The sequence below is a fragment of the Ascaphus truei genome, chromosome 4 (assembly GCF_040206685.1).
Source record: "Ascaphus truei isolate aAscTru1 chromosome 4, aAscTru1.hap1, whole genome shotgun sequence".
NCBI lineage: Eukaryota > Metazoa > Chordata > Amphibia > Anura > Ascaphidae > Ascaphus > Ascaphus truei.
This window is the reverse complement of record NC_134486.1, coordinates 2,538,199-2,564,649: the sequence shown is the minus strand read 5'-3', so window position 1 is coordinate 2,564,649 and position 26,451 is coordinate 2,538,199. Positions and strand designations below refer to the sequence as shown.

The window sequence follows — 26,451 nt, the reverse complement described above, 5'->3', positions numbered from 1 at the left end:
ATTATTTCCAGCCATAAATGAGAGAATTTAGGGTTTTCAAGACATAGATTCCTCTATGAGGAAACCTGTTATTGTGTACATAGTGCTCCCTCACTTAGCATCAAGTTAGGGTGCATGTGACGTCAGTGAAGGCCTATTAAAGGACCATGCAATGGGGCCAAATTGCTCGCACTATGTGTTATAGCATTCATCTATAACAGCTGATTTCGATGATCCAGTTAAGAAACAGCAGGATGTGGGGGTGTGGTAGACTGGCCGGCCGCAGTATATAAAGCACGAGCCGCGAGCCAAATCCATTCTAACTACGGAGCCTGAGGAAGCCCAAAAGGGCGAAACGCGTAGCTCGAAATCCCCCAGATGTTTTGACCTTTGCAGCCACCGTCGGGAGTGGGACACGGGAAGTGCAGCGCTACATCCGGACGCGGAGAGAGTTTAGCTGCAGTACCACGAGTCCTGCATTATACTCCCTAAAGACTGGCTTTTTACCTTATTCCACAGCGGAGCTCACTGGTTGAGTTAGCGGTGTTTTGTTCTTTTTATTTTTAATCTGAATAAAGACCTTGGCCTTGACTTTCTGGGCTTAGAACTTTCTTTACCCATTTGGGAGTGAGAAATCACCATCAGAACCCGCTTTAATTTCCTACCCGGGGACGACAGGAGGAGCAACAAAAGAAACCTTTCCAAGTGTGCACTCACACTTGGCCGTGTGAGTAGCAATACCTTGATATTTATTTTCCATCACTTGACACTGAGTTATGTTTTGACCGTAGACCTATAACTAACTATTGGAGAAGTGGGACTGCCCCCTGGAGAGCAAAGACACCACCCCTCAGAGTGCCCGCACACATGCCCGTGTGAGTGTTTTTTATTCTAACCCTGTTTTTATCTCTGGAAATATCATCAAATTGCAAATATATTCTGTTCACATGTATATTCATTTATCCCGAGGGTGAGACCACACCAAAGAAGAAGCAGAAGAAGAGCGCAGACGCAAGGCGGCGAACGAATTTACAAGACAGAGAAGAGAGGACCTAAAGACACCTTGATGCGACAGCATTTGCACAAGGCCGTGTGAGTGTTAAGAATTATTATACATCTAAAAACTCCACTTTATTGCTTCAGAGTCTTACACACCTGAACCAGACTGTACTCTATTCTACCCTTCCACCAGTGCTCCCCCATCCCTTTCTCTTATTTGTCCAAGAAAACAGATTATTATACACATTATATTTCTTCTCTTTTATACAGACACAGCTGTGACCCAACAAATATAAACCAAGGAACCTCCTATCTCAGCACCCCCAGAGAACCACTGCCCACTACCGGCATGGACAGAGGGGCACTGCCCACTACCAGCATGGACAGAGGGGCACTACCCACTTCCAGCATGGACAGAGGGGCACTGCCCACTACCGGCATGGACAGAGGGGCACTGCCCACTACCAGCATGGACAGAGGGGCACTGCCCACTACCAGCATGGACAGAGGGGCACTACCCACTTCCAGCATGGACAGAGGGGCGCTGCCCACTACCAGCATGGACAGAGGGGCACTGCCCACTACCAGCATGGACAGAGGGGCACTGCCCACTACCAGCATGGACAGAGGGGCACTACCCACTACCAGCATGGACAGAGGGGCGCTGCCCACTACCAGCATGGACAGAGGGGCGCTGCCCACTACCAGCATGGACAGAGGGGCGCTGCCCACTACCAGCATGGACAGAGGGGCACTACCCACTTCCAGCATGGACAGAGGGGCGCTGCCCACTACCAGCATGGACAGAGGGGCACTGCCCACTACCAGCATGGACAGAGGGGCACTGCCCACTACCAGCATGGACAGAGGGGCGCTGCCCACTACCAGCATGGACAGAGGGGCGCTGCCCACTACCGGCATGGACAGAGGGGCGCTGCCCACTACCAGCATAGACAGAGGGGCGCTGCCCACTACCAGCATGGACAGAGGGGCGCTGCCCACTACCAGCATGGACAGAGGGGCGCTGCCCACTACCAGCATGGACAGAGGGGCGCTGCCCGCTACCGGCATGGACGGAGGGGCGCTGCCCGCTACCAGCATGGACAGAGGGGGGCTGCCCACTACCAGCATGGACAGAGGGGCGCTGCCCACTACCAGCATGGACAGAGGGGCGCTGCCCACTACCGGCATGGATCCCCGTGTGCTAAGTGAGTATAGCAGATATTATGGTGGCGCTGAGATCTGCACGGTGGGAATATCGGGGTATTTTGCATTATGTGAGTCACACACCCAAACTAATTAATCTTGTGTTCTTATAGAGCCGCTAGCAGGTAACATCTCATGTCCCATCTCTGTAAGGGATTTCTGCCAGAAGGGCGAGTGAGGGATTTCTTCCCGACGGGTATTACCCCAATATCAGAGGGGGTGATAGCACTATAAGAGCCCCACTCCCAGCTTTACATGGGGCATTTCCCTTTCTTATTGCCAGGTTTCCCAGGGATTGTTCCGGAGAGGTTACAGATTAAGTCAGAGAAAGAGCCGAACGCTGAGGAACATCTCACCCCGATAAAGAGGGAAATACATTCATTACCTGTTGGGGGTAAGTACCCTTATATCCGCACCTGTCTTTATTCAATGTGTTTGAAAATGGGCGGAAATTGATACAATATTGGGGAAAATAACATTAAAACACGGTGTAACGTTTGCGGGATCCCACAAACCGGGCAAGACCCCGGTACTGAGGTGGGAAGATAGCGCCACACACCCACCACAGCGGAGGGTCAGCGTAGCCGGGTCTGGGTTGGAGAGAGGATTATTCCTGTATACTTGCCGGGGTCCTGGGTTGGAGAGAGAGGGTTATTCCTGTATACTTGCCGGGGTCCTGGGTTGGAGAGAGGGTTATTCCTGTATACTTGCCGGGCCCTGGGTTGGAGAGAGGGTTATTCCTGTATACTTGCCGGGGTCCTGGGTTGGAGAGAGGGTTATTCCTGTATACTCGCCGGGGCCCTGGGTTGGAGAGAGAGGGTTATTCCTGTATACTTGTCGGGCCCTGGGTTGGAGAGAGGGTTATTCCTGTATACTTGCCGGGTCCTGGGTTGGAGAGAGAGTGTTATTCCTGTATACTTGCCGGGTCCTGGGTTGGAGAGAGAGGGTTATTCCTGTATACTTGCCGGGTCCTGGGTTGGAGAGAGGGTTATTCCTGTATACTTGCCGGGGCCCTGGGTTGGAGAGAGAGGGTTATTCCTGTATACTTGCCGGGGTCCTGGGTTGGAGAGCGAGGGTTATTCCTGTATACTTGCCGGGTCCTGGGTTGGAGAGAGAGGGTTATTCCTGTATACTTGCCGGGGTCCTGGGTTGGAGAGAGAGGGTTATTCCTGTATACTTGCCGGGGTCCTGGGTTGGAGAGAGAGGATTATTCCTGTATACTTGCCGGGGCCCTGGGTTGGAGAGAGAGGGTTATTCCTGTATTCTTGCCGGGGTCCTGGGTTGGAGAGAGAGGGTTATTCCTGTATACTTGCCGGGGCCCTGGGTTGGAGAGAGGGTTATTCCTGTATACTTGCCGGGGTCCTGGGTTGGAGAGAGAGGGTTATTCCTGTATACTTGCCGGGGCCCTGGGTTGGAGAGAGGGTTATTCCTGTATACTTGCCGGGTCCTGGGTTGGAGAGAGAGGGTTATTCCTGTATACTCGCCGGGGACCCTGGGTTGGAGAGAGAGGGTTATTCCTGTATACTCGCCGGGGCCCTGGGTTGGAGTGAGGGTTATTCCTGTATACTTGCCGGGGCCCTGGGTTGGAGAGAGAGGGTTATTCCTGTATACTTGCCGGGTCCTGGGTTGGAGAGAGAGGGTTATTCCTGTATACTTGCCGGGGCCCTGGGTTGGAGAGAGGGTTATTCCTGTATACTTGCCGGGGCCCTGGGTTGGAGAGAGAGGGTTATTCCTGTATACTTGCCGGGGCCCTGGGTTGGAGAGAGGGTTATTCCTGTATACTTGCCGGGGCCCTGGGTTGGAGAGAGGGTTATTCCTGTATACTTGCCGGGTCCTGGGTTGGAGAGAGAGTGTTATTCCTGTATACTTGCCGGGGCCCTGGGTTGGAGAGAGAGGGTTATTCCTGTATACTCGCCGGGGCCCTGGGTTGGAGTGAGGGTTATTCCTGTATACTTGCCGGGGCCCTGGGTTGGAGAGAGAGGGTTATTCCTGTATACTTGCCGGGTCCTGGGTTGGAGAGAGAGGGTTATTCCTGTATACTTGCCGGGGCCCTGGGTTGGAGAGAGGGTTATTCCTGTATACTTGCCGGGGCCCTGGGTTGGAGAGAGAGGGTTATTCCTGTATACTTGCCGGGGCCCTGGGTTGGAGAGAGAGGGTTATTCCTGTATACTTGCCGGGGCCCTGGGTTGGAGAGAGAGGGTTATTCCTGTATACTTGCCGGGGCTCTGGGTTGGAGAGAGAGGGTTATTCCTGTATACTTGCCGGGTCCTGGGTTGGAGAGAGAGGGTTATTCCTGTATACTTGCCGGGGCCCTGGGTTGGAGAGAGAGGGTTATTCCTGTATACTTGCCGGGGTCCTGGGTTGGAGAGAGAGGGTTATTCCTGTATACTTGCCGGGGCCCTGGGTTGGAGAGAGAGGGTTATTCCTGTATACTCGCCGGGGCCCTGGGTTGGAGAGAGAGGGTTATTCCTGTATACTTGCCGGGTCCTGGGTTGGAGAGAGGGTTATTCCTGTATACTTGCCGGGGTCCTGTGTTGGAGAGAGAGGGTTATTCCTGTATACTTGCCGGGGCCCTGGGTTGGAGAGAGAGGGTTATTCCTGTATACTTGCCGGGGCCCTGGGTTGGAGAGAGGGTTATTCCTGTATACTTGCCGGGGTCCTGGGTTGGAGAGAGGGTTATTCCTGTATACTTGCCGGGGCCCTGGGTTGGAGAGAGGGTTATTCCTGTATACTTGCCGGGGTCCTGGGTTGGAGAGAGGGTTATTCCTGTATACTTGCCGGGGTCCTGGGTTGGAGAGAGAGGGTTATTCCTGTATACTCGCCGGGGTCCTGGGTTGGAGAGAGAGGGTTATTCCTGTATACTTGCCGGGTCCTGGGTTGGAGAGAGAGGGTTATTCCTGTATACTTGCCGGGGCCCTGGGTTGGAGAGAGAGGGTTATTCCTGTATACTTGCCGGGTCCTGGGTTGGAGAGAGGGTTATTCCTGTATACTTGCCGGGTCCTGGGTTGGAGAGAGAGGGTTATTCCTGTATACTTGCCGGGGCCCTGGGTTGGAGAGAGAGGGTTATTCCTGTATACTTGCCGGGGCCCTGGGTTGGAGAGAGAGGGTTATTCCTGTATACTTGCCGGGGCCCTGGGTTGGAGAGAGAGGGTTATTCCTGTATACTTGCCGGGGACCCTGGGTTGGAGAGAGAGGGTTATTCCTTTATACTCGCCGGGGCCCTGGGTTGGAGAGAGAGGGTTATTCCTGTATACTTGCCGGGGCCCTGGGTTGGAGAGAGAGGGTTATTCCTGTATACTTGCCGGGGCCCTGGGTTGGATAGAGAGGGTTATTCCTGTATACTTGCCGGGGCCCTGGGTTGGAGAGAGAGGGTTATTCCTGTATACTTGCCGGGTCCTGGGTTGGAGAGAGAGGGTTATTCCTGTATACTTGCCTGGGCCCTGAGTTGGAGAGAGGGTTATTCCTGTATACTTGCCGGGGTCCTGGGGTATAGAGAGAGGGTTATTCCTGTATACTTGCCGGGGTCCTGGGTTGGAGAGAGAGGGTTATTCCTGTATTCTTGCCGGGGTCCTGGGTTGGAGAGAGAGGGTTTTTCCTGTATACTTGCCAGGGTCCTGGGTTGGAGAGAGAGGGTTATTCCTGTATACTTGCCGGGGCCCTGGGTTGGAGAGAGGATTATTCCTGTATACTTGCCAGGGCCCTGGGTTGGAGAGAGAGGGTTATTCCTGTATACTTGCCGGGGCCCTGGGTTGGAGAGAGGGTTATTCCTGTATACTTGCCGGGTCTGGGTTGGAGAGAGAGGGTTATTCCTGTATACTTGCCGGGGCCCTGGGTTGGAGAGAGGGTTATTCCTGTATACTTGCCGGGGCCCTGGGTTGGAGAGAGAGGGTTATTCCTGTATACTCGCCGGGGTCCTGGGTTGGAGAGAGAGGGCTATTCCTGTATACTTGCCGGGGCCCTGGGTTGGAGAGAGAGGGTTATTCCTGTATACTTGCCGGGGCCCTGGGTTGGAGAGAGAGGGTTATTCCTGTATACTTGCCGGGGCCCTGGGTTGGAGAGAGGGTTATTCCTGTATACTTGCCGGGGTCCTGGGTTGGAGAGAGGGTTATTCCTGTATACTTGCCGGGGCCCTGGGTTGGAGAGAGGGTTATTCCTGTATACTTGCCGGGGTCCTGGGTTGGAGAGAGGGTCATTCCTGTATACTTGCCGGGGTCCTGGGTTGGAGAGAGAGGGTTATTCCTGTATACTTGCCGGGGTCCTGGGTTGGAGAGAGAGGGTTATTCCTGTATACTCGCGGGGTCCTGGGTTGGAGAGAGAGGGTTATTCCTGTATACTTGCTGGGTCCTGGGTTGGATAGAGGGTTATTCCTGTATACTTGCCGGGGCCCTGGGTTGGAGAGAGGGTTATTCCTGTATACTTGCCGGGGCCCTGGGTTGGAGAGAGGGTTATTCCTGTATACTTGCCGGGTCCTGGGTTGGAGAGAGAGGGTTATTCCTGTATACTTGCCGGGGCCCTGGGTTGGAGAGAGGGTTATTCCTGTATACTTGCCGGGGCCCTGGGTTGGAGAGAGGGTTATTCCTGTATACTTGCCGGGGCCCTGGGTTGGAGAGAGAGGGTTATTCCTATATACTCGCCGGGGCCCTGGGTTGGAGAGAGAGGGTTATTCCTGTATACTAGCCGGGTCCTGGGTTGGAGAGAGGGTTATTCCTGTATACTTGCCGGGGTCCTGTGTTGGAGAGAGAGGGTTATTCCTGAATACTTGCCGGGGCCCTGGGTTGGAGAGAGAGGGTTATTCCTGTATACTTGCCGGGGCCCTGGGTTGGAGAGAGGGTTATTCCTGTATACTTGCCGGGGTCCTGGGTTGGAGAGAGGGTTATTCCTGTATACTTGCCGGGGTCCTGGGTTGGAGAGAGAGGGTTATTCCTGTATACTCGCCGGGGTCCTGGGTTGGAGAGAGAGGGTTATTCCTGTATACTTGCCGGGTCCTGGGTTGGAGAGAGAGGGTTATTCCTGTATACTTGCCGGGTCCTGGTTTGGAGAGAGAGGGTTATTCCTGTATACTTGCCGGGTCCTGGGTTGGAGAGAGAGGGTTATTCCTGTATACTTGCCGGGGCCCTGGGTTGGAGAGAGAGGGTTATTCCTGTATACTTGCCGGGGACCCTGGGTTGGAGAGAGAGGGTTATTCCTGTATACTCGCCGGGGCCCTGGGTTGGAGAGAGAGGGTTATTCCTGTATACTTGCCGGGGCCCTGGGTTGGAGAGAGAGGGTTATTCCTGTATACTTGCCGGGGCCCTGGGTTGGAGAGAGAGGGTTATTCCTGTATACTTGCCGGGGCCCTGGGTTGGATAGAGAGGGTTATTCCTGTATACTTGCCGGGGCCCTGGGTTGGAGAGAGAGGGTTATTCCTGTATACTTGCCGGGTCCTGGGTTGGAGAGAGAGGGTTATTCCTGTATACTTGCCGGGTCCTGGGTTGGAGAGAGAGTGTTATTCCTGTATACTTGCCGGGGCCCTGGGTTGGAGAGAGAGGGTTATTCCTGTATACTCGCCGGGGCCCTGGGTTGGAGTGAGGGTTATTCCTGTATACTTGCCGGGGCCCTGGGTTGGAGAGAGAGGGTTATTCCTGTATACTTGCCGGGTCCTGGGTTGGAGAGAGAGGGTTATTCCTGTATACTTGCCGGGGCCCTGGGTTGGAGAGAGGGTTATTCCTGTATACTTGCCGGGGCCCTGGGTTGGAGAGAGAGGGTTATTCCTGTATACTTGCCGGGGCCCTGGGTTGGAGAGAGAGGGTTATTCCTGTATACTTGCCGGGGCCCTGGGTTGGAGAGAGAGGGTTATTCCTGTATACTTGCCGGGGCTCTGGGTTGGAGAGAGAGGGTTATTCCTGTATACTTGCCGGGTCCTGGGTTGGAGAGAGAGGGTTATTCCTGTATACTTGCCGGGGCCCTGGGTTGGAGAGAGAGGGTTATTCCTGTATACTTGCCGGGGTCCTGGGTTGGAGAGAGAGGGTTATTCCTGTATACTTGCCGGGGCCCTGGGTTGGAGAGAGAGGGTTATTCCTGTATACTCGCCGGGGCCCTGGGTTGGAGAGAGAGGGTTATTCCTGTATACTTGCCGGGTCCTGGGTTGGAGAGAGGGTTATTCCTGTATACTTGCCGGGGTCCTGTGTTGGAGAGAGAGGGTTATTCCTGTATACTTGCCGGGGCCCTGGGTTGGAGAGAGAGGGTTATTCCTGTATACTTGCCGGGGCCCTGGGTTGGAGAGAGGGTTATTCCTGTATACTTGCCGGGGTCCTGGGTTGGAGAGAGGGTTATTCCTGTATACTTGCCGGGGCCCTGGGTTGGAGAGAGGGTTATTCCTGTATACTTGCCGGGGTCCTGGGTTGGAGAGAGGGTTATTCCTGTATACTTGCCGGGGTCCTGGGTTGGAGAGAGAGGGTTATTCCTGTATACTCGCCGGGGTCCTGGGTTGGAGAGAGAGGGTTATTCCTGTATACTTGCCGGGTCCTGGGTTGGAGAGAGAGGGTTATTCCTGTATACTTGCCGGGGCCCTGGGTTGGAGAGAGAGGGTTATTCCTGTATACTTGCCGGGTCCTGGGTTGGAGAGAGGGTTATTCCTGTATACTTGCCGGGTCCTGGGTTGGAGAGAGAGGGTTATTCCTGTATACTTGCCGGGGCCCTGGGTTGGAGAGAGAGGGTTATTCCTGTATACTTGCCGGGGCCCTGGGTTGGAGAGAGAGGGTTATTCCTGTATACTTGCCGGGGCCCTGGGTTGGAGAGAGAGGGTTATTCCTGTATACTTGCCGGGGACCCTGGGTTGGAGAGAGAGGGTTATTCCTTTATACTCGCCGGGGCCCTGGGTTGGAGAGAGAGGGTTATTCCTGTATACTTGCCGGGGCCCTGGGTTGGAGAGAGAGGGTTATTCCTGTATACTTGCCGGGGCCCTGGGTTGGATAGAGAGGGTTATTCCTGTATACTTGCCGGGGCCCTGGGTTGGAGAGAGAGGGTTATTCCTGTATACTTGCCGGGTCCTGGGTTGGAGAGAGAGGGTTATTCCTGTATACTTGCCTGGGCCCTGAGTTGGAGAGAGGGTTATTCCTGTATACTTGCCGGGGTCCTGGGGTATAGAGAGAGGGTTATTCCTGTATACTTGCCGGGGTCCTGGGTTGGAGAGAGAGGGTTATTCCTGTATTCTTGCCGGGGTCCTGGGTTGGAGAGAGAGGGTTTTTCCTGTATACTTGCCAGGGTCCTGGGTTGGAGAGAGAGGGTTATTCCTGTATACTTGCCGGGGCCCTGGGTTGGAGAGAGGATTATTCCTGTATACTTGCCAGGGCCCTGGGTTGGAGAGAGAGGGTTATTCCTGTATACTTGCCGGGGCCCTGGGTTGGAGAGAGGGTTATTCCTGTATACTTGCCGGGTCTGGGTTGGAGAGAGAGGGTTATTCCTGTATACTTGCCGGGGCCCTGGGTTGGAGAGAGGGTTATTCCTGTATACTTGCCGGGGCCCTGGGTTGGAGAGAGAGGGTTATTCCTGTATACTCGCCGGGGTCCTGGGTTGGAGAGAGAGGGCTATTCCTGTATACTTGCCGGGGCCCTGGGTTGGAGAGAGAGGGTTATTCCTGTATACTTGCCGGGGCCCTGGGTTGGAGAGAGAGGGTTATTCCTGTATACTTGCCGGGGCCCTGGGTTGGAGAGAGGGTTATTCCTGTATACTTGCCGGGGTCCTGGGTTGGAGAGAGGGTTATTCCTGTATACTTGCCGGGGCCCTGGGTTGGAGAGAGGGTTATTCCTGTATACTTGCCGGGGTCCTGGGTTGGAGAGAGGGTCATTCCTGTATACTTGCCGGGGTCCTGGGTTGGAGAGAGAGGGTTATTCCTGTATACTTGCCGGGGTCCTGGGTTGGAGAGAGAGGGTTATTCCTGTATACTCGCGGGGTCCTGGGTTGGAGAGAGAGGGTTATTCCTGTATACTTGCTGGGTCCTGGGTTGGATAGAGGGTTATTCCTGTATACTTGCCGGGGCCCTGGGTTGGAGAGAGGGTTATTCCTGTATACTTGCCGGGGCCCTGGGTTGGAGAGAGGGTTATTCCTGTATACTTGCCGGGTCCTGGGTTGGAGAGAGAGGGTTATTCCTGTATACTTGCCGGGGCCCTGGGTTGGAGAGAGGGTTATTCCTGTATACTTGCCGGGGCCCTGGGTTGGAGAGAGGGTTATTCCTGTATACTTGCCGGGGCCCTGGGTTGGAGAGAGAGGGTTATTCCTATATACTCGCCGGGGCCCTGGGTTGGAGAGAGAGGGTTATTCCTGTATACTAGCCGGGTCCTGGGTTGGAGAGAGGGTTATTCCTGTATACTTGCCGGGGTCCTGTGTTGGAGAGAGAGGGTTATTCCTGAATACTTGCCGGGGCCCTGGGTTGGAGAGAGAGGGTTATTCCTGTATACTTGCCGGGGCCCTGGGTTGGAGAGAGGGTTATTCCTGTATACTTGCCGGGGTCCTGGGTTGGAGAGAGGGTTATTCCTGTATACTTGCCGGGGTCCTGGGTTGGAGAGAGAGGGTTATTCCTGTATACTCGCCGGGGTCCTGGGTTGGAGAGAGAGGGTTATTCCTGTATACTTGCCGGGTCCTGGGTTGGAGAGAGAGGGTTATTCCTGTATACTTGCCGGGTCCTGGTTTGGAGAGAGAGGGTTATTCCTGTATACTTGCCGGGTCCTGGGTTGGAGAGAGAGGGTTATTCCTGTATACTTGCCGGGGCCCTGGGTTGGAGAGAGAGGGTTATTCCTGTATACTTGCCGGGGACCCTGGGTTGGAGAGAGAGGGTTATTCCTGTATACTCGCCGGGGCCCTGGGTTGGAGAGAGAGGGTTATTCCTGTATACTTGCCGGGGCCCTGGGTTGGAGAGAGAGGGTTATTCCTGTATACTTGCCGGGGCCCTGGGTTGGAGAGAGAGGGTTATTCCTGTATACTTGCCGGGGCCCTGGGTTGGATAGAGAGGGTTATTCCTGTATACTTGCCGGGGCCCTGGGTTGGAGAGAGAGGGTTATTCCTGTATACTTGCCGGGTCCTGGGTTGGAGAGCGAGGGTTATTCCTGTATACTTGCCGGGGCCCTGGGTTGGAGAGAGGGTTATTCCTGTATACTTGCCGGGGTCCTGGGTTGGAGAGAGAGGGTTATTCCTGTATACTTGCCAGGGTCCTGGGTTGGAGAGAGAGGGTTATTCCTGTATACTTGCCGGGGCCCTGGGTTGGAGAGAGGGTTATTCCTGTATACTTGCCGGGGCCCTGGGTTGGAGAGAGAGGGTTATTCCTGTATACTCGCCGGGGTCCTGGGTTGGAGAGAGAGGGCTATTCCTGTATACTTGCCGGGGCCCTGGGTTGGAGAGAGAGGGTTATTCCTGTATACTTGCCGGGGCCCTGGGTTGGAGAGAGGGTTATTCCTGTATACTTGCCGGGGTCCTGGGTTGGAGAGAGGGTTATTCCTGTATACTTGCCGGGCCCTGGGTTGGAGAGAGGGTTATTCCTGTATACTTGCCGGGGTCCTGGGTTGGAGAGAGGGTTATTCCTGTATACTTGCCGGGGTCCTGGGTTGGAGAGAGAGGGTTATTCCTGTATACTCGCCGGGGTCCTGGGTTGGAGAGAGAGGGTTATTCCTGTATACTTGCCGGGTCCTGGGTTGGAGAGAGAGGGTTATTCCTGTATACTTGCCGGGGCCCTGGGTTGGAGAGAGAGGGTTATTCCTGTATACTTGCCGGGTCCTGGGTTGGAGAGAGGGTTATTCCTGTATACTTGCCGGGTCCTGGGTTGGAGAGAGAGGGTTATTCCTGTATACTTGCCGGGGCCCCTGGGTTGGAGAGCGAGGGTTATTCCTGTATACTCGCCGGGGCCCTGGGTTGGAGAGAGAGGGTTATTCCTGTATACTTGCCGGGGCCCTGGGTTGGAGAGAGAGGGTTATTCCTGTATACTTGCCGGGGCCCTGGGTTGGAGAGAGAGGGTTATTCCTGTATACTTGCCGGGGCCCTGGGTTGGATAGAGAGGGTTATTCCTGTATACTTGCCGGGGCCCTGGGTTGGAGAGAGAGGGTTATTCCTGTATACTTGCCGGGGCCCTGGGTTGGAGAGAGAGGGTTATTCCTGTATACTTGCCGGGTCCTGGGTTGGAGAGCGAGGGTTATTCCTGTATACTTGCCGGGGCCCTGGGTTGGAGAGAGGGTTATTCCTGTATACTTGCCGGGGTCCTGGGTTGGAGAGAGAGGGTTATTCCTGTATACTTGCCAGGGTCCTGGGTTGGAGAGAGAGGGTTATTCCTGTATACTTGCCGGGGCCCTGGGTTGGAGAGAGGGTTATTCCTGTATACTTGCCGGGGCCCTGGGTTGGAGAGAGAGGGTTATTCCTGTATACTCGCCGGGGTCCTGGGTTGGAGAGAGAGGGCTATTCCTGTATACTTGCCGGGGCCCTGGGTTGGAGAGAGAGGGTTATTCCTGTATACTTGCCGGGGCCCTGGGTTGGAGAGAGAGGGTTATTCCTGTATACTTGCCGGGACCCTGGGTTGGAGAGAGGGTTATTCCTGTATACTTGCCGGGGTCCTGGGTTGGAGAGAGGGTTATTCCTGTATACTTGCCGGGGCCCTGGGTTGGAGAGAGGGTTATTCCTGTATACTTGCCGGGGTCCTGGGTTGGAGAGAGGGTTATTCCTGTATACTTGCCGGGGTCCTGGGTTGGAGAGAGAGGGTTATTCCTGTATACTCGCCGGGGTCCTGGGTTGGAGAGAGAGGGTTATTCCTGTATACTTGCCGGGTCCTGGGTTGGAGAGAGAGGGTTATTCCTGTATACTTGCCGGGGCCCTGGGTTGGAGAGAGAGGGTTATTCCTGTATACTTGCCGGGTCCTGGGTTGGAGAGAGGGTTATTCCTGTATACTTGCCGGGTCCTGGGTTGGAGAGAGAGGGTTATTCCTGTATACTTGCCGGGGCCCCTGGGTTGGAGAGCGAGGGTTATTCCTGTATACTCGCCGGGGCCCTGGGTTGGAGAGAGAGGGTTATTCCTGTATACTTGCCGGGGCCCTGGGTTGGAGAGAGAGGGTTATTCCTGTATACTTGCCGGGGCCCTGGGTTGGAGAGAGAGGGTTATTCCTGTATACTTGCCGGGGCCCTGGGTTGGATAGAGAGGGTTATTCCTGTATACTTGCCGGGGCCCTGGGTTGGAGAGAGAGGGTTATTCCTGTATACTTGCCGGGTCCTGGGTTGGAGAGAGAGGGTTATTCCTGTATACTTGCCGGGGCCCTGGGTTGGAGAGAGGGTTATTCCTGTATACTTGCCGGGGTCCTGGGGTATAGAGAGAGGGTTATTCCTGTATACTTGCCGGGGTCCTGGGTTGGAGAGAGAGGGTTATTCCTGTATTCTTGCCGGGGTCCTGGGTTGGAGAGAGAGGGTTATTCCTGTATACTTGCCAGGGTCCTGGGTTGGAGAGAGAGGGTTATTCCTGGTTACTTGCCGGGGCCCTTGGTTGGAGAGAGGATTATTCCTGTATACTTGCCGGGGCCCTGGGTTGGAGAGAGAGGGTTATTCCTGTATACTTGCCGGGGCCCTTGGTTGGAGAGAGGGTTATTCCTGTATACTTGCCGGGTCTGGGTTGGAGAGAGAGGGTTATTCCTGTATACTTGCCGGGGCCCTGGGTTGGAGAGAGACTGTTATTCCTGTATACTTACCGGGGTCCTGGGTTGGAGAGAGAGGGTTATTCCTGTATACTCGCCGGGGCCCTGGGTTGGAGAGAGAGGGTTATTCCTGTATACTTGCCGGGGCCCTGGGTTGGAGAGAGAGGGTTATTCCTGTATACTCGCCGGGGCCCTGGGTTGGAGAGAGGGTTATTCCTGTATACTTGCCGGGGTCCTGGGTTGGAGAGAGAGGGTTATTCCTGTATACTTGCCGGGTCTGGGTTGGAGAGAGAGGGTTATTCCTGTATACTTGCCGGGGCCCTGGGTTGGAGAGAGGGTTATTCCTGTATACTTGCCGGGGCCCTGGGTTGGAGAGAGAGGGTTATTCCTGTATACTCGCCGGGGTCCTGGGTTGGAGAGAGAGGGCTATTCCTGTATACTTGCCGGGGCCCTGGGTTGGAGAGAGAGGGTTATTCCTGTATACTTGCCGGGGTCCTGGGTTGGAGAGAGAGGGTTATTCCTGTATACTTGCCGGGGCCCTGGGTTGGAGAGAGAGGGTTATTCCTGTATACTCGCTGGGGTCCTGGGTTGGAGAGAGAGGGTTATTCCTGTATACTTGCCGGGCCCTGGGTTGGAGAGAGAGGGTTATTCCTGTATACTCGCCGGGGTCCTGGGTTGGAGAGAGAGGGTTATTCCTGTATACTTGCCGGGGCCCTGGGTTGGAGAGAGAGGGTTATTCCTGTATACTCGCCGGGGCCCTGGGTTGGAGAGAGGGTTATTCCTGTATACTTGCCGGGGTCCTGGGTTGGAGAGAGAGGGTTATTCCTGTATACTTGCCGGGTCTGGGTTGGAGAGAGAGGGTTAATCCTGTATACTTGCCGGGCCCTGGGTTGGAGAGAGAGGGTTATTCCTGTATACTCGCCGAAGTCCTGGGTTGGAGAGAGAGGGCTATTCCTGTATACTTGCCGGGGCCCTGGGTTGGAGAGAGAGGGTTATTCCTGTATACTCGCCGGGGCCCTGGGTTGGAGAGAGAGGGTTATTCCTGTATACTTGCCGGGGCCCTGGGTTGGAGAGAGAGGGTTATTCCTGTATACTCGCCGGGGCCCTGGGTTGGAGAGAGGGTTATTCCTGTATACTTGCCGGGGTCCTGGGTTCGAGAGAGAGGGTTATTCCTGTATACTTGCCGGGTCTGGGTTGGAGAGAGAGGGTTATTCCTGTATACTTGCCGGGCCCTGGGTTGGAGAGAGAGGGTTATTCCTGTATACTCGCCGGGGTCCTGGGTTGGAGAGAGAGGGTTATTCCTGTATACTCGCCGGGGTGCTGGGTTGGAGAGAGAGAGTTATTCCTGTATACTTGCCGGGTCCTGGGTTGGAGAGAGGGTTATTCCTGTATACTTGCCGGGCCCTGGGTTGGAGAGAGAGGGTTATTCCTGTATACTCGCCGGGGTCCTGGGTTGGAGAGAGGGTTATTCCTGTATACTTGCCGGGGCCCTGGGTTGGAGAGAGGGTTATTCCTGTATACTTGCCGGGGTCCTGGGTTGGAGAGAGAGGGTTATTCCTGTATACTTGCCGGGGTCCTGGGTTGGAGAGAGAGGGTTATTCCTGTATACTTGCCGGGGTCCTGGGTTGGAGAGAGAGGTTTATTCCTGTATACTTGCCGGGTCCTGGGTTGGAGAGAGAGGGTTATTCCTGTATACTTGCCGGGGCCCTGGGTTGGAGAGAGGGTTATTCCTGTATACTTGCCGGGGCCCTGGGTTGGAGAGAGAGGGTTATTCCTGTATACTTGCCGGGTCCTGGGTTGGAGAGAGAGGGTTATTCCTGTATACTTGCCGGGTCCTGGGTTGGAGAGAGAGGGTTATTCCTGTATACTTGCCGGGGCCCTGGGTTGGAGAGAGGGTTATTCCTGTATACTTGCCGGGCCCTGGGTTGGAGAGAGGGTTATTCCTGTATACTCGCCGGGGTCCTGGGTTGGAGAGAGGGTTATTCCTGTATACTTGCCGGGGCCCTGGGTTGGAGAGAGGGTTATTCCTGTATACTTGCCGGGGTCCTGGGTTGGAGAGAGAGGGTTATTCCTGTATACTTGCCGGGGTCCTGGGTTGGAGAAAGAGGGTTATTCCTGTATACTTGCCGGGGTCCTGGGTTGGAGAGAGAGGTTTATTCCTGTATACTTGCCGGGTCCTGGGTTGGAGAGAGAGGGTTATTCCTGTATACTTGCCGGGGCCCTGGGTTGGAGAGAGGGTTATTCCTGTATACTTGCCGGGGCCCTGGGTTGGAGAGAGAGGGTTATTCCTGTATACTTGCCGGGTCCTGGGTTGGAGAGAGAGGGTTATTCCTGTATACTTGCCGGGGCCCTGGGTTGGAGAGAGAGGGTTATTCCTGTATACTCGCCGGGGTCCTGGGTTGGAGAGAGAGGGTTATTCCTGTATACTTGCCGGGCCCTGGGTTGGAAAGAGGGTTATTCCTGTATACTTGCCGGGCCCTGGGTTGGAGAGAGGGTTATTCCTGTATACTTGCCGGGGCCCTGGGTTGGAGAGAGGGTTATTCCTGTATACTTGCCGGGCCCTGGGTTGGAGAGAGGGTTATTCCTGTATACTTGTCGGGCCCTGGGTTGGAGAGAGGGTTATTCCTGTATACTTGCCGGGCCCTGGGTTGGAGAGAGAGGGTTATTCCTGTATACTTGCCGGGCCCTGGGTTGGAGAGAGGGTTATTCCTGTATACTTGCCGGGCCCTGGGTTGGAGAGAGAGGGTTATTCCTGTATACTTGCCGGGTCCTGGGTTGGAGAGAGGGTTATTCCTGTATACGTGCCCGGGTCCTGGGTTATAGATGGCTGCGTAGTTGAAGTCCGTAAGCCAATGGTCTGGGGAGGAGAAGACGGCGTTGTAGTGGTCCGTAAGCCTGGGTCGTGGAGTGGAGAGGTAAGCGAAGTAGGGGGTAAGCCGGGGTCAGAGCCAGAGAGGGTACACAAGCAAGCCGGGTCGGTACACGAAGGGCCACACTGCAAGAGAATACTGGAACAGGGCAAAACCAAACCCAGGATCTGCACACGGCTGCACCTGGTTCTGCTCAGCAATGCAACTGAGCACGAGCAGGGTATGTGAACAGGAAGGAAGCCAATAGCACAGGAGGCGGAGCGGGGGCGCGGCCCCAGCAGAGACCGGGATAGGTGCAGGAGACAAGGGGCTCATTAGGGCTTGACACGCAACTGGGGATCGTTGCGCGACGTCACGCGTGCACGCAACACGCGGAGGGGGCGCGGTGCGTCCGAGGAGGTGGAGCCGAGCTCCGTGGCAGTAGCATATGAAGAGCGGGTGCGCGCACGCACTGTAAGGGAAGCCGGGGTGCGCTCACTGGAGGAGAGGGGAGCAGGGGGGGAGCGGTAACAGAGGAGGGAACACGCCGCAAGCAACGTGTTCCCCGATTCCTCACACACGGATAGAAATCTAAGCTGCATGTTGTATGGAAAAACAAACATGCATGACTTGTCTAATGCATGGCCGGCCAACTCCCGTCCTCAAGGGCCACCAACAGGGCAGGTTTTCAGGATATCCCTGCTTCAGTTTAGGTGGCTCAGTCATTATGTTTGAGCCACCCTTGCTGAAGCAGTGATATCCTGAAAACCTGACCTGTTGGTGTCCCTTGAGGACGGGAGTTGGCCGCCCCATATACAGGTAAATAAGAAATACTCACAGGCTCCTAGCCATTTCTGCAGAATAAGAGCCAGGGAAGGGACCGTGGGGCCGGGAAACGTGGCGTTTCCGCCCGGTGAGTGTCGGGCCTCTCACGTGTGTGTGTGATTTGTGTACATTAAAGGAACTCTTATTGTGCTGAATTGCTGGGAGCGTGTGGGTTTTCCTTATTTACCTATATCCTGAGTGCTGATCCCGGGATGTAATGTAACATTGGTAGCGCCAGAAACTCCGTGTTTTCAGCACTCGGGTAAAAACATTCTCACCACTCGGGGTTAATAATCACATAATATCAGTGACTTCCCCTCAGGAATCGGGATAAAGTGTTTCTGTATAGTGATCTCACAAGGCGAGCCCCACTCCCAGCTTCACACGATGCATTTTACTTCTGTTTCCCAGGGATTGTTCCGGAGAGGTTACAGATTAAGCCAGAGAGAGAAGAGCTGAACGCTGAGGAACATCTCCCCCCGATAAAGACAGAATTAGTCACATTTGCTGTCGATGGTGAGTACCACAACATCCTTTAGTGTAGGGACACGTTATCTTGTTACAAGTAGTCAGGGCCACCGATGGGGGGGGGAGAGCTGTGACAAGTGTCCCGGCCCGGTGGGGGGGAGGGCCCAGCACGGGACAGTAACGGTGAGGTAGGCCTGCAGCTGGGGAGAGCCGGGGCCTGGCAACAACGAGAGGACCGGCAGCCGGGCAAAGAATTTGGTTCGGGTCAACTGCTTTGTCTGGCCGCCGGACCCGGTCTCCCCAGCTGCCGCGCTCCCTCACTGTCCCGCGCAGGGCCTCTCTCTGAGGCCCACACAGCTGGGGAGAGCCGGGCACCAGAGGCCTGACACCATCCCCAAGGTAGGAAGTCTGTCGGTCTTGTATTTGGGAGGGGGTGTTTGTTTTTAATTTGAGGGTAGGTGGGTATGTATTAGGGGGCTGGAGGTTTTTTTGGTATTTGGGATGTGGAGTCTTTTTGTGAATGTATGTTGAGGGTGGGTTGTATGTATTTGGAGTGAGGGGGGTGTGTATGTATTTGGGGGTGAGAGGGAGCATGGGTGTATATATTTGGGTGTTTGAGAGTTTTTTTTGCTTGTATTTTATAGGTGGGGTTTGTTGTATGTATTTGGGGGTGCTTTTATTTTTGTATGTATTTGGGTGGGGTTTGTATGTATTTGAGAAGAGGGGGGTTGTATGTATTTGGGGGGGTGTTCTTTTTGTATGAATTTGGGGGTGGATGGTTTGTACGTATTTGGGTACTGGAGCATGTTTTTGTATGTTTTTGCATTGTGAGAATTTTTTTAATTTGGGTGGGGATGGGTTTTTTGTATGTATTTGGGGTGTAGGGGGGTGTCATGTATGGCACACCTGTGAGCACGTGACCTGCATATGGGGCAAGGGTTAATACGCAGCTCGCAAGTGAGCACGTGACTTAGATATGCAGCCAGGGTTAATACACACGGCTACTCTATCCAACTCGCCTTTCTCCTCCGCAAGGAACTTTCAATTAGGTAATATTAACCCCTTACTCAATTGCAATCATATCTATACGCGACCATCACCTGAGAAATTATGGAAATAAAAATGTTAAATTTAATAACTGCCAGGGTCTCGGGTCCCTGTTTATTATAGAAAAAAACTATGCACTTAACACACAATCTGTGGTAGAAAAATGTGTCCAAAATGTAAATACTCTACAGTGTGTGCAAAAGTTAATTCAGAGCCCAAAGCCTTACTTATTAAATGCTGTAATATATAGATATGTATGTTTGTTTATAAAATGTTTTTCCAGGAAGTGATACATTGAGAGTTACCTCTCGTTTTCAAGTATGTCCTAGGTATAGAGTTAAGATGACAAATAATACATGGTTACAAATAGTTAGATAAGTGAACAGGGTATACATTATATACAAGCCATAGCATGCACAGTTAGAGATAATATATATTATAGGCGTATGTAACAGTAATAGACCAGATTAGAATGTGAGACAGCTTTAGTTATGAAAGAACTTAAACTGGTGGTGGATGTGAGAGTCTCTGGTAGATTGTTCCAGTTTTGGGGTGCACGGTAAGAGAAGGAGGAGCGGCCGGATACTTTGTTGAGCCTTGGGACCATGAGCAGTCTTTTGGAGTCTGATCTCAGGTGATAGGTGCTGCATGTGGTAGGGGTGAGGAGCTTGTTCAGGTAGGCGGGTAGCTTGCCCAGAAAGTATTTGAAGGCAAGACAGGAAAGAGGAACTTTGCGCCTAGACTCGAGTGATGACCAATCTAGTTCTTTGAGCATTTCTCAGTGATGTTTGTTGTAGTTGCATTGGGGAACAAAATGGCATATTGAATTGTAGAGTGTCAAGTTTGGGGTGCCGAGCCGTATACTATGTCTCCATAGTCGATAATTGGCATTAGCATCTGCTGTGCGATACATTTTCTGACCAGCAGACTTAGGGAGGGTTTGTTCCTGTAAAGTACCCCTAGTTTGGCATAGATTTTGGATGTCACGGTATCAATGTGCATACCGAATGTTAAATGGGAGTCAAACCATATGCCCAGGTATTTAAAACTAGTAACAGGAGTTAGGATGGTTTTAGCGTGTGTTCTGATCTGGAGCTCAGTCATTGGAAGCTTTAAAAATGTAGACTTGGTCCCAAATACCATTGTTCGTCTTGTCAGTGTTTAAAAACAGTTTGTTTGGAGCCTTCCGTTGACGTCATCCAGCATGGTCGCTTGAGGGAAGAGCTCCCAAGACCCTCTGCCTATAAGCGATCTGAAAGAGGATAAAACCGACGTAAAACAAGCAATCTTTTTCCAAACTGATTAGGGCAGCATCCAGAGATGGCGAACAGACCGAAAAAAAGCGGTTACCCAAGACATAGCGAAGTTCTGTGCGAGCACACAACGAGTGACGGGCCGCGGAGCTGAAAACCAGGACTCCCAAGATGGCGCCGAGGAAAGCGCGCCAGGGACTCTCACCCAAACGCGCGCTAATGAAAGCCGACCACGGGAGGAAGGAGGAGGAGAAGTAACGAAAGTCTACCTGGAGCAACTGTTCTCCAAAATGAGGCACAATTTCCAGGAGGATCTACAAACGGCCATTAAAGGTGTTAGGACAGAACTGGCAGGACGCACAGACCCTATAAAGACCAAGCTGGAGGAGAGAACGCTCTCACAATCGTCTGCAGATGATGAGATAAACCGCTTGGGCCACGAAATAAACACCCTAAAAGAAACCATTGAAGATCATGAAAATAGGGACCGGCGACAAAATATTCGAATTCGCAATATCCCGGAGGAAATAAGTACTGAAAACCTCCGAGCTTACCTGAAAGAACTGTTCCTATCTCTGATTCCGGATCTGGACCACAGGGACTTGGAGATGGATCGCGCTCACAGAGCCCTGGGCCCGCGCTCAGAGGACCCTAGGAGGAGGAGAGACGTCATCATTAAAATGCACTCCTACTCCATTAAAGAAAAGTTGATGTTCGCGAGTAGAGATAAGGGGGAAATAATCTTCCAAAACGAGCCCCTACAAGTCTACAATGACCTCTCCAGAGCCACCATCCAAAGAAGGCGCGAAATGAAACCATTAATCGGGATCTTAAATGATCAAAGAATTCGGTACAGATGGGGCTTCCCTTTTAAGCTGATAGTCCAGAGAAATGGTAAATTCAGAACCATCTCAAGACCAGAAGAAGCACCCTCCTTCCTAAAATCACTGGGCCTCTTGGGTATGGAAAATGGAGGAGAGCCGAGGTCTCAGCACTCATCGGCCCCCCCTAGGGCCTCAGAAAGAATAGCCTCCCAAATAACCCCCAGAGCCACAGAGTACTAACAACAAAGAGGAAAAGAAATGATCACTACAGGGGCCAAAAGAGAAAACCACCCCTCCCTCCTGGATTGTACTTCGCAGCCTCTCCCGGATCCCTGAGGTACCGGAGACGTGATCAAGTTGTTCCACCAAAGCCCTTGGTCTCCTGTGTTTTTGGGTCTCTCGTTGGCCCCCCAGGTATCTTTTTACCTGGGAACCTCCAACCAGAGGGGGAGCGCTTCCCCTTCCCACCATTCCCTTCCTTGCCTTGCCTCACCTCCACGCCACCCTTCCCTCTGTTCTCGTCCCGGCCTCCGGACGCTAGCCCTGACGAGCTGGTCGCCCTCTTGGTCCCTCCACCCCCCCTGCCCTGTTCCTGATTCCGCCCAGTTCCCCCCTCTTCCCCTCCCTCCTTCCGCCTCCCCCCCCTTCCTGTCCCACCCTCTCCCCTCTGCCCACCCCCCCCACCATCCCATCCATAACCCCCTGCCGGTCCCAGGTCCAAAACCAAGGATGTTCCCTGGTAGTAGTGATTGAGGGGTTAGCCTCGGGAGGAGAGGAGAGGCACATCGAGGCATTTTAAGAGTTTGCAGACAGGGCCGAACTCAAATGTTTTACAATCAGGTTTTGAGTCCAAAGCTCGAATGTGCATAAGACAAATATTAAGATCACAAAATGTACAATGTTATTAGTACCAATGTATAATATAAGTGAACCTACCCCCCAATTCTTTCTATCCCACCCCCCCCCCCCATACCTCCCTTCCCCGCTCCCCACCCCTCCCCTACCTCGACCTTGCTCCCCCCTCAGCACCTCTTTAGGAGGGGGAAGTCCAGAGAATAGGACATACAAATCTGCTTATGTTCTTATATTAAAGGTCCTGATCCCTAAGGAGAAACAAAAAGGTTACTGAGAAAATTACTGTATACGGTTTTATATGTTTTAAGAATTCAGAAGGTCGGGGACAACTCCCCTGACCTCCACCCGTGCAGGGTACCTAGGAAAGTCTCTCGAGGGCACTAAGCCCACTTACCTTCTCACTAGAATGATGTAGGGCAGGGGTGGGCAAACTTTTTATGCCGAGCCCCCCTTTTCATCCATAAAATTTCTCGGGCCCCCCTGCCTGATGTAATCAAAATCACATTAAAAAAAAACAAACCCTTTATTAAACGGTATACAATATAAATCCAAATATGTTTAAATACTTACATATTTCAACAGCTCGCGCTTGCAAAATTAGGCTGCGTCCACGCTGCCGCTGAGAGCGGTGACATCACCAACTCTCCAAGCGTGAGCACAGGGTGTCCTGCATAATTTTGCAAGCGTGGATCAGGGCTATTTGTGTGTGTGACTGTGTGTGACTGTGTGTGGCTGTGTGTGGCTGTGTGTGGCTGTGTGTGGCTGTGTGTGGCTGTGTGTGGCTGTGTGTGGCTGTATTTGCTGCTGAGCGCACATCAAAGTCAATTTTGTTTGTCTCCCCAAGCACCAAGCTTGGGAGAGCGTACGTGCACAAAGGCAATACTTTGGGGGGCATTCATCCAGCTCTTTGCTACCTCCCTTCCCTCCCCCCCCCCCTTTTTTTTCTTCCTTCCCCTCCCTGCTTTTTGGCTTGCTATCCCCATTGTCATCCACACTCCTACCTACATTATTATTATTTTTTCCTGTTTTCAATGTTGTGTTTTCACACTTTTTTTACATTATTTCTGTACATTCATAGTGTGATTGATACAGTGGCAGCCGACCCTTTCCCTCGCAGAGGATCGCAGCGAAGCAGGTTGCCAGCGGAGGAGAGCAGGAGCACAGCGCTATTGCAGGGCAGACACCGGGAGGGGCGTTTGACTTCACCGTGCTCGGGCGTGCTCCTCCCCGTACCTCCGAAGCCCCTGCGCGTGCACTCACACACATCACGAGGCCGCCACCTGCACTATCCTGTTCAGCCACCCGCACACATCTTCCGCTGCCCGCCCGTGCACATCTTCTTGGCCGCCCCTCGCGCACAGCGTTTGCCGGCCCGCGCACCCAGTTTTCGTCGCACGCAGCCTGCGCCCCCCTAAATAATCTTGCGCCTCATTGCCCCCCCAGTTTGCACACCACTGCATTACAACACACACTCTCTCAATCAATCACCACACACACACACACACACACACACACACACACACCACATACACTCAATCACCACACACACACACACACTCAATCCCCCCCCCCACACTCACACACAATCAATCCCCCCACACACACACACACCACACACCACACACTCAATCCCCACACACACACACAATCCCCACACACACACACTCCATCCCCCCCCCCCCACACACACACACCACACACTCAATCCCCACACACACACACTCAATCCCCCCACACACACTCAATCCCCACACACACACACTCAATCCCCCCCCCCACACACACACACACAATCCCCACACACACAATCCCCACACACACTCAATCCCCACACACACTCAAACCCCCCCCACACACACACAACCCCCCCCCCACACACACACACTCAATCCCCACACACACTCAATCCCCACACACACTCAACCCCCCCCCCCACACACACACACAATCCCCCCCACCACACACTCAATCCCCCCACACACACACACAACCCCCCCCCCACACACACACAACCCCCCCCCCCACACACACACAAACTCAATCCCCACACACACTCAATCCTCACACACACTCAATCCCCCCACACACACACACAAACTCAATCCCCACACACTCAAATCACCACACACACACTCAATCCTCACACACACACACAATCCCCCCCACACACACACTCAATCCCCCCACACACACACACAATCCCCCCCACACACACACTCAATCCCCCCACACACACACAATCCCCCCCACCACACACTCAATCCCCCCCCACACACACACAACCCCCCCCCACACACACACAACCCCCCCCCCCACACACACACAAACTCAATCCCCACACACACTCAATCCTCACACACACTCAATCCCCCCACACACACACACAAACTCAATCCCCACACACTCAAATCACCACACACACTCAATCCTCACACACACACACAATCCCCCCCACCACACACTCAATCCCCCCACACACACACACAACCCCCCCACACACACACACAACCCCCCCCCACACACACACAAACTCAATCCCCACACACACTCAATCCTCACACACACTCAATCCCCCCACACACACACACAAACTCAATCCCCACACACTCAAATCACCACACACACACTCAATCCTCACACACACACACAATCCCCCCCACACACACACTCAATCCCCCCACACACACACAATCCCCCCCCCCACACACACACTCAATCCCCCCCACACACACACACAATCCCCCCCACACACACACTCAATCCCCCCACACACACACAATCCCCTCCCACACACACACACAATCCCCCCCCCACACACAATCCCCCCCACACACACACACACAAACTCAATCCCCCCCCCCCACACACATTTTCTCCTGGGGGGGGGGGCGACATGCTCCGATCCCCCAACCCCCCATGCTGCTGAAAACTGGTGCGGGAAGCAGACAGGAAGAGAAGGAGGGGCTGTCTGTGTGCAGAGAGAAGCCCCGCCCCCTCTGCAGGCCCCGCCCCCTCTGCAGGACACAGACACATAGAAGCAGCAGCACGGAGCTTCTGGCCCCGCCCCCTCTGCAGGCCCCGCCCCCTCTGCAGGACACAGACACATAGAAGCAGCAGCACGGAGCTTCTGGCCGCCCGTGCACAGCTCTGGCCGCCCCCAGGTTTCCCTGCAAGCAGCCCGCGCCCCCCCTACATAATCTTGCGCCCCCCCAAGGGGGCGCGCCCCACAGTTTGCGCACCGCTGAATTGTAGGGCACCAATACTGGGTTCATAGTTAACCCACTCTTTCTTTTCCACCTCTTCCCCCATCTCCCATCTGTCCCCGACCCAACTCTCCTCCCCTCCTCCCTGTTCAGCAACCAAACCTATCCCCCGAAGGGCCACGAGTGCCCGTAACAAGAACCAGAATACAATAAAAGAAACAAAAAAACATAATCCACCCCCGGGAAAAACAAGTTTCCACTTTGAGAAAGTGGCTAAGCTTAAAAAGGTCTGGATCCTATGGCTAGCTCAACCTCAATAAAATTAATATCGATAAATGTTAAGGGGCTAAACTCTCATAGAAAAAGGAAATTAGCCTTTCAGGAGATAAAAAAAAACTAAGGGGGACATTCTCTACCTCCAAGAAACGCACTTTAATTCGGATCCCCCCCCAAACTCATTTAAGCACATATCCTCAAGCATATTTTGCTTCCTATTCAGTAAATAAAAGGGGAGTAGCCATATTATTCAAAAACAACACACCCTTTGTCACGAAGAAGGTATCTAGGGACCCTGGAGGCAGATACCTTTATAATACAAGGCTCTCTATCAGGGACCCCACTAACCCTTTGTAATATATATGCACCTAATGACCACCAGCCTGAATTTCTGAAGGGGGTACTGGAGTCTATGGACCCGGTGTCCCTCTCATCAATAATAGTGGCAGGGGACTTCAATGTGGCAAGTATCCCGGAACTAGATAAGTCAGAGTTAGCGGGTGCTGGACATTCCAAAACTAACCTTAAAAACGCGAAGGATTTCAAAGAACTACTGCGTAGTGTTTCGCTTATGGATATTTGGAGGGTCCAACACCCAGGTCAGCGAGACTATACGTTTTTCTCAGCCCCTCATCAGACCTACTTGAGTATTGACTATTTCCTAGGTACTAAAAATATTCTCCAGGCATCCGCTCAGTCGAACATAGGAACAAGATCCTGGTCGGACCATGCCCCTATCAAATTAGCACTCTCTCTGCCCTTTAGCAAAAATAATAGATACCCCTGGAAATTAAATAACTCCTTGTTAAATTCGCAAGAAATAGAGAGTGTAATTAAGCAGAAACTCACAGAATATTTTCAAATAAATAAAGGCTCAGTGTCCTCTCCGGCAATGCTGTGGGAGGCGCACAAGGCTTCAATTAGAGGTGATCTCATTTCTATAGCAGCGTATAAGAAAAAAGAGAAACTAAAACAATACAAAGAAGCAGCAGACAATCTGGCCAACATCGAACAAAGACACAAACGGAACCC

General features: G+C 53.4%; 2 protein-coding genes across 3 annotated transcripts in view; both read left to right on the top strand.

The window, feature by feature from the left end:
• Nucleotides 1–26,451, top strand: part of LOC142492496 (uncharacterized) — a 300,526-nt gene that overhangs the window by 156,473 nt on the left and 117,602 nt on the right. The window lies entirely within an intron of this gene.
• LOC142492502 (uncharacterized) overlaps nt 1–26,451 on the top strand; it is a 71,561-nt gene that overhangs the window by 15,573 nt on the left and 29,537 nt on the right. Inside the window, exons 2-5 of one of the 2 annotated variants that reach the window (XM_075595188.1) lie at nt 771–1,071; nt 1,249–2,186; nt 2,468–2,578; nt 17,905–18,009. In XM_075595188.1, the coding sequence (XP_075451303.1) occupies nt 1,046–1,071; nt 1,249–2,186; nt 2,468–2,578; nt 17,905–18,009 (1,180 nt within the window). In that variant the 5' untranslated portion in view covers nt 771–1,045. The remainder of the gene's footprint in view (nt 1–770; nt 1,072–1,248; nt 2,187–2,467; nt 2,579–17,904; nt 18,010–26,451) is intronic. The other variant, XM_075595189.1, reaches the window with a different exon arrangement.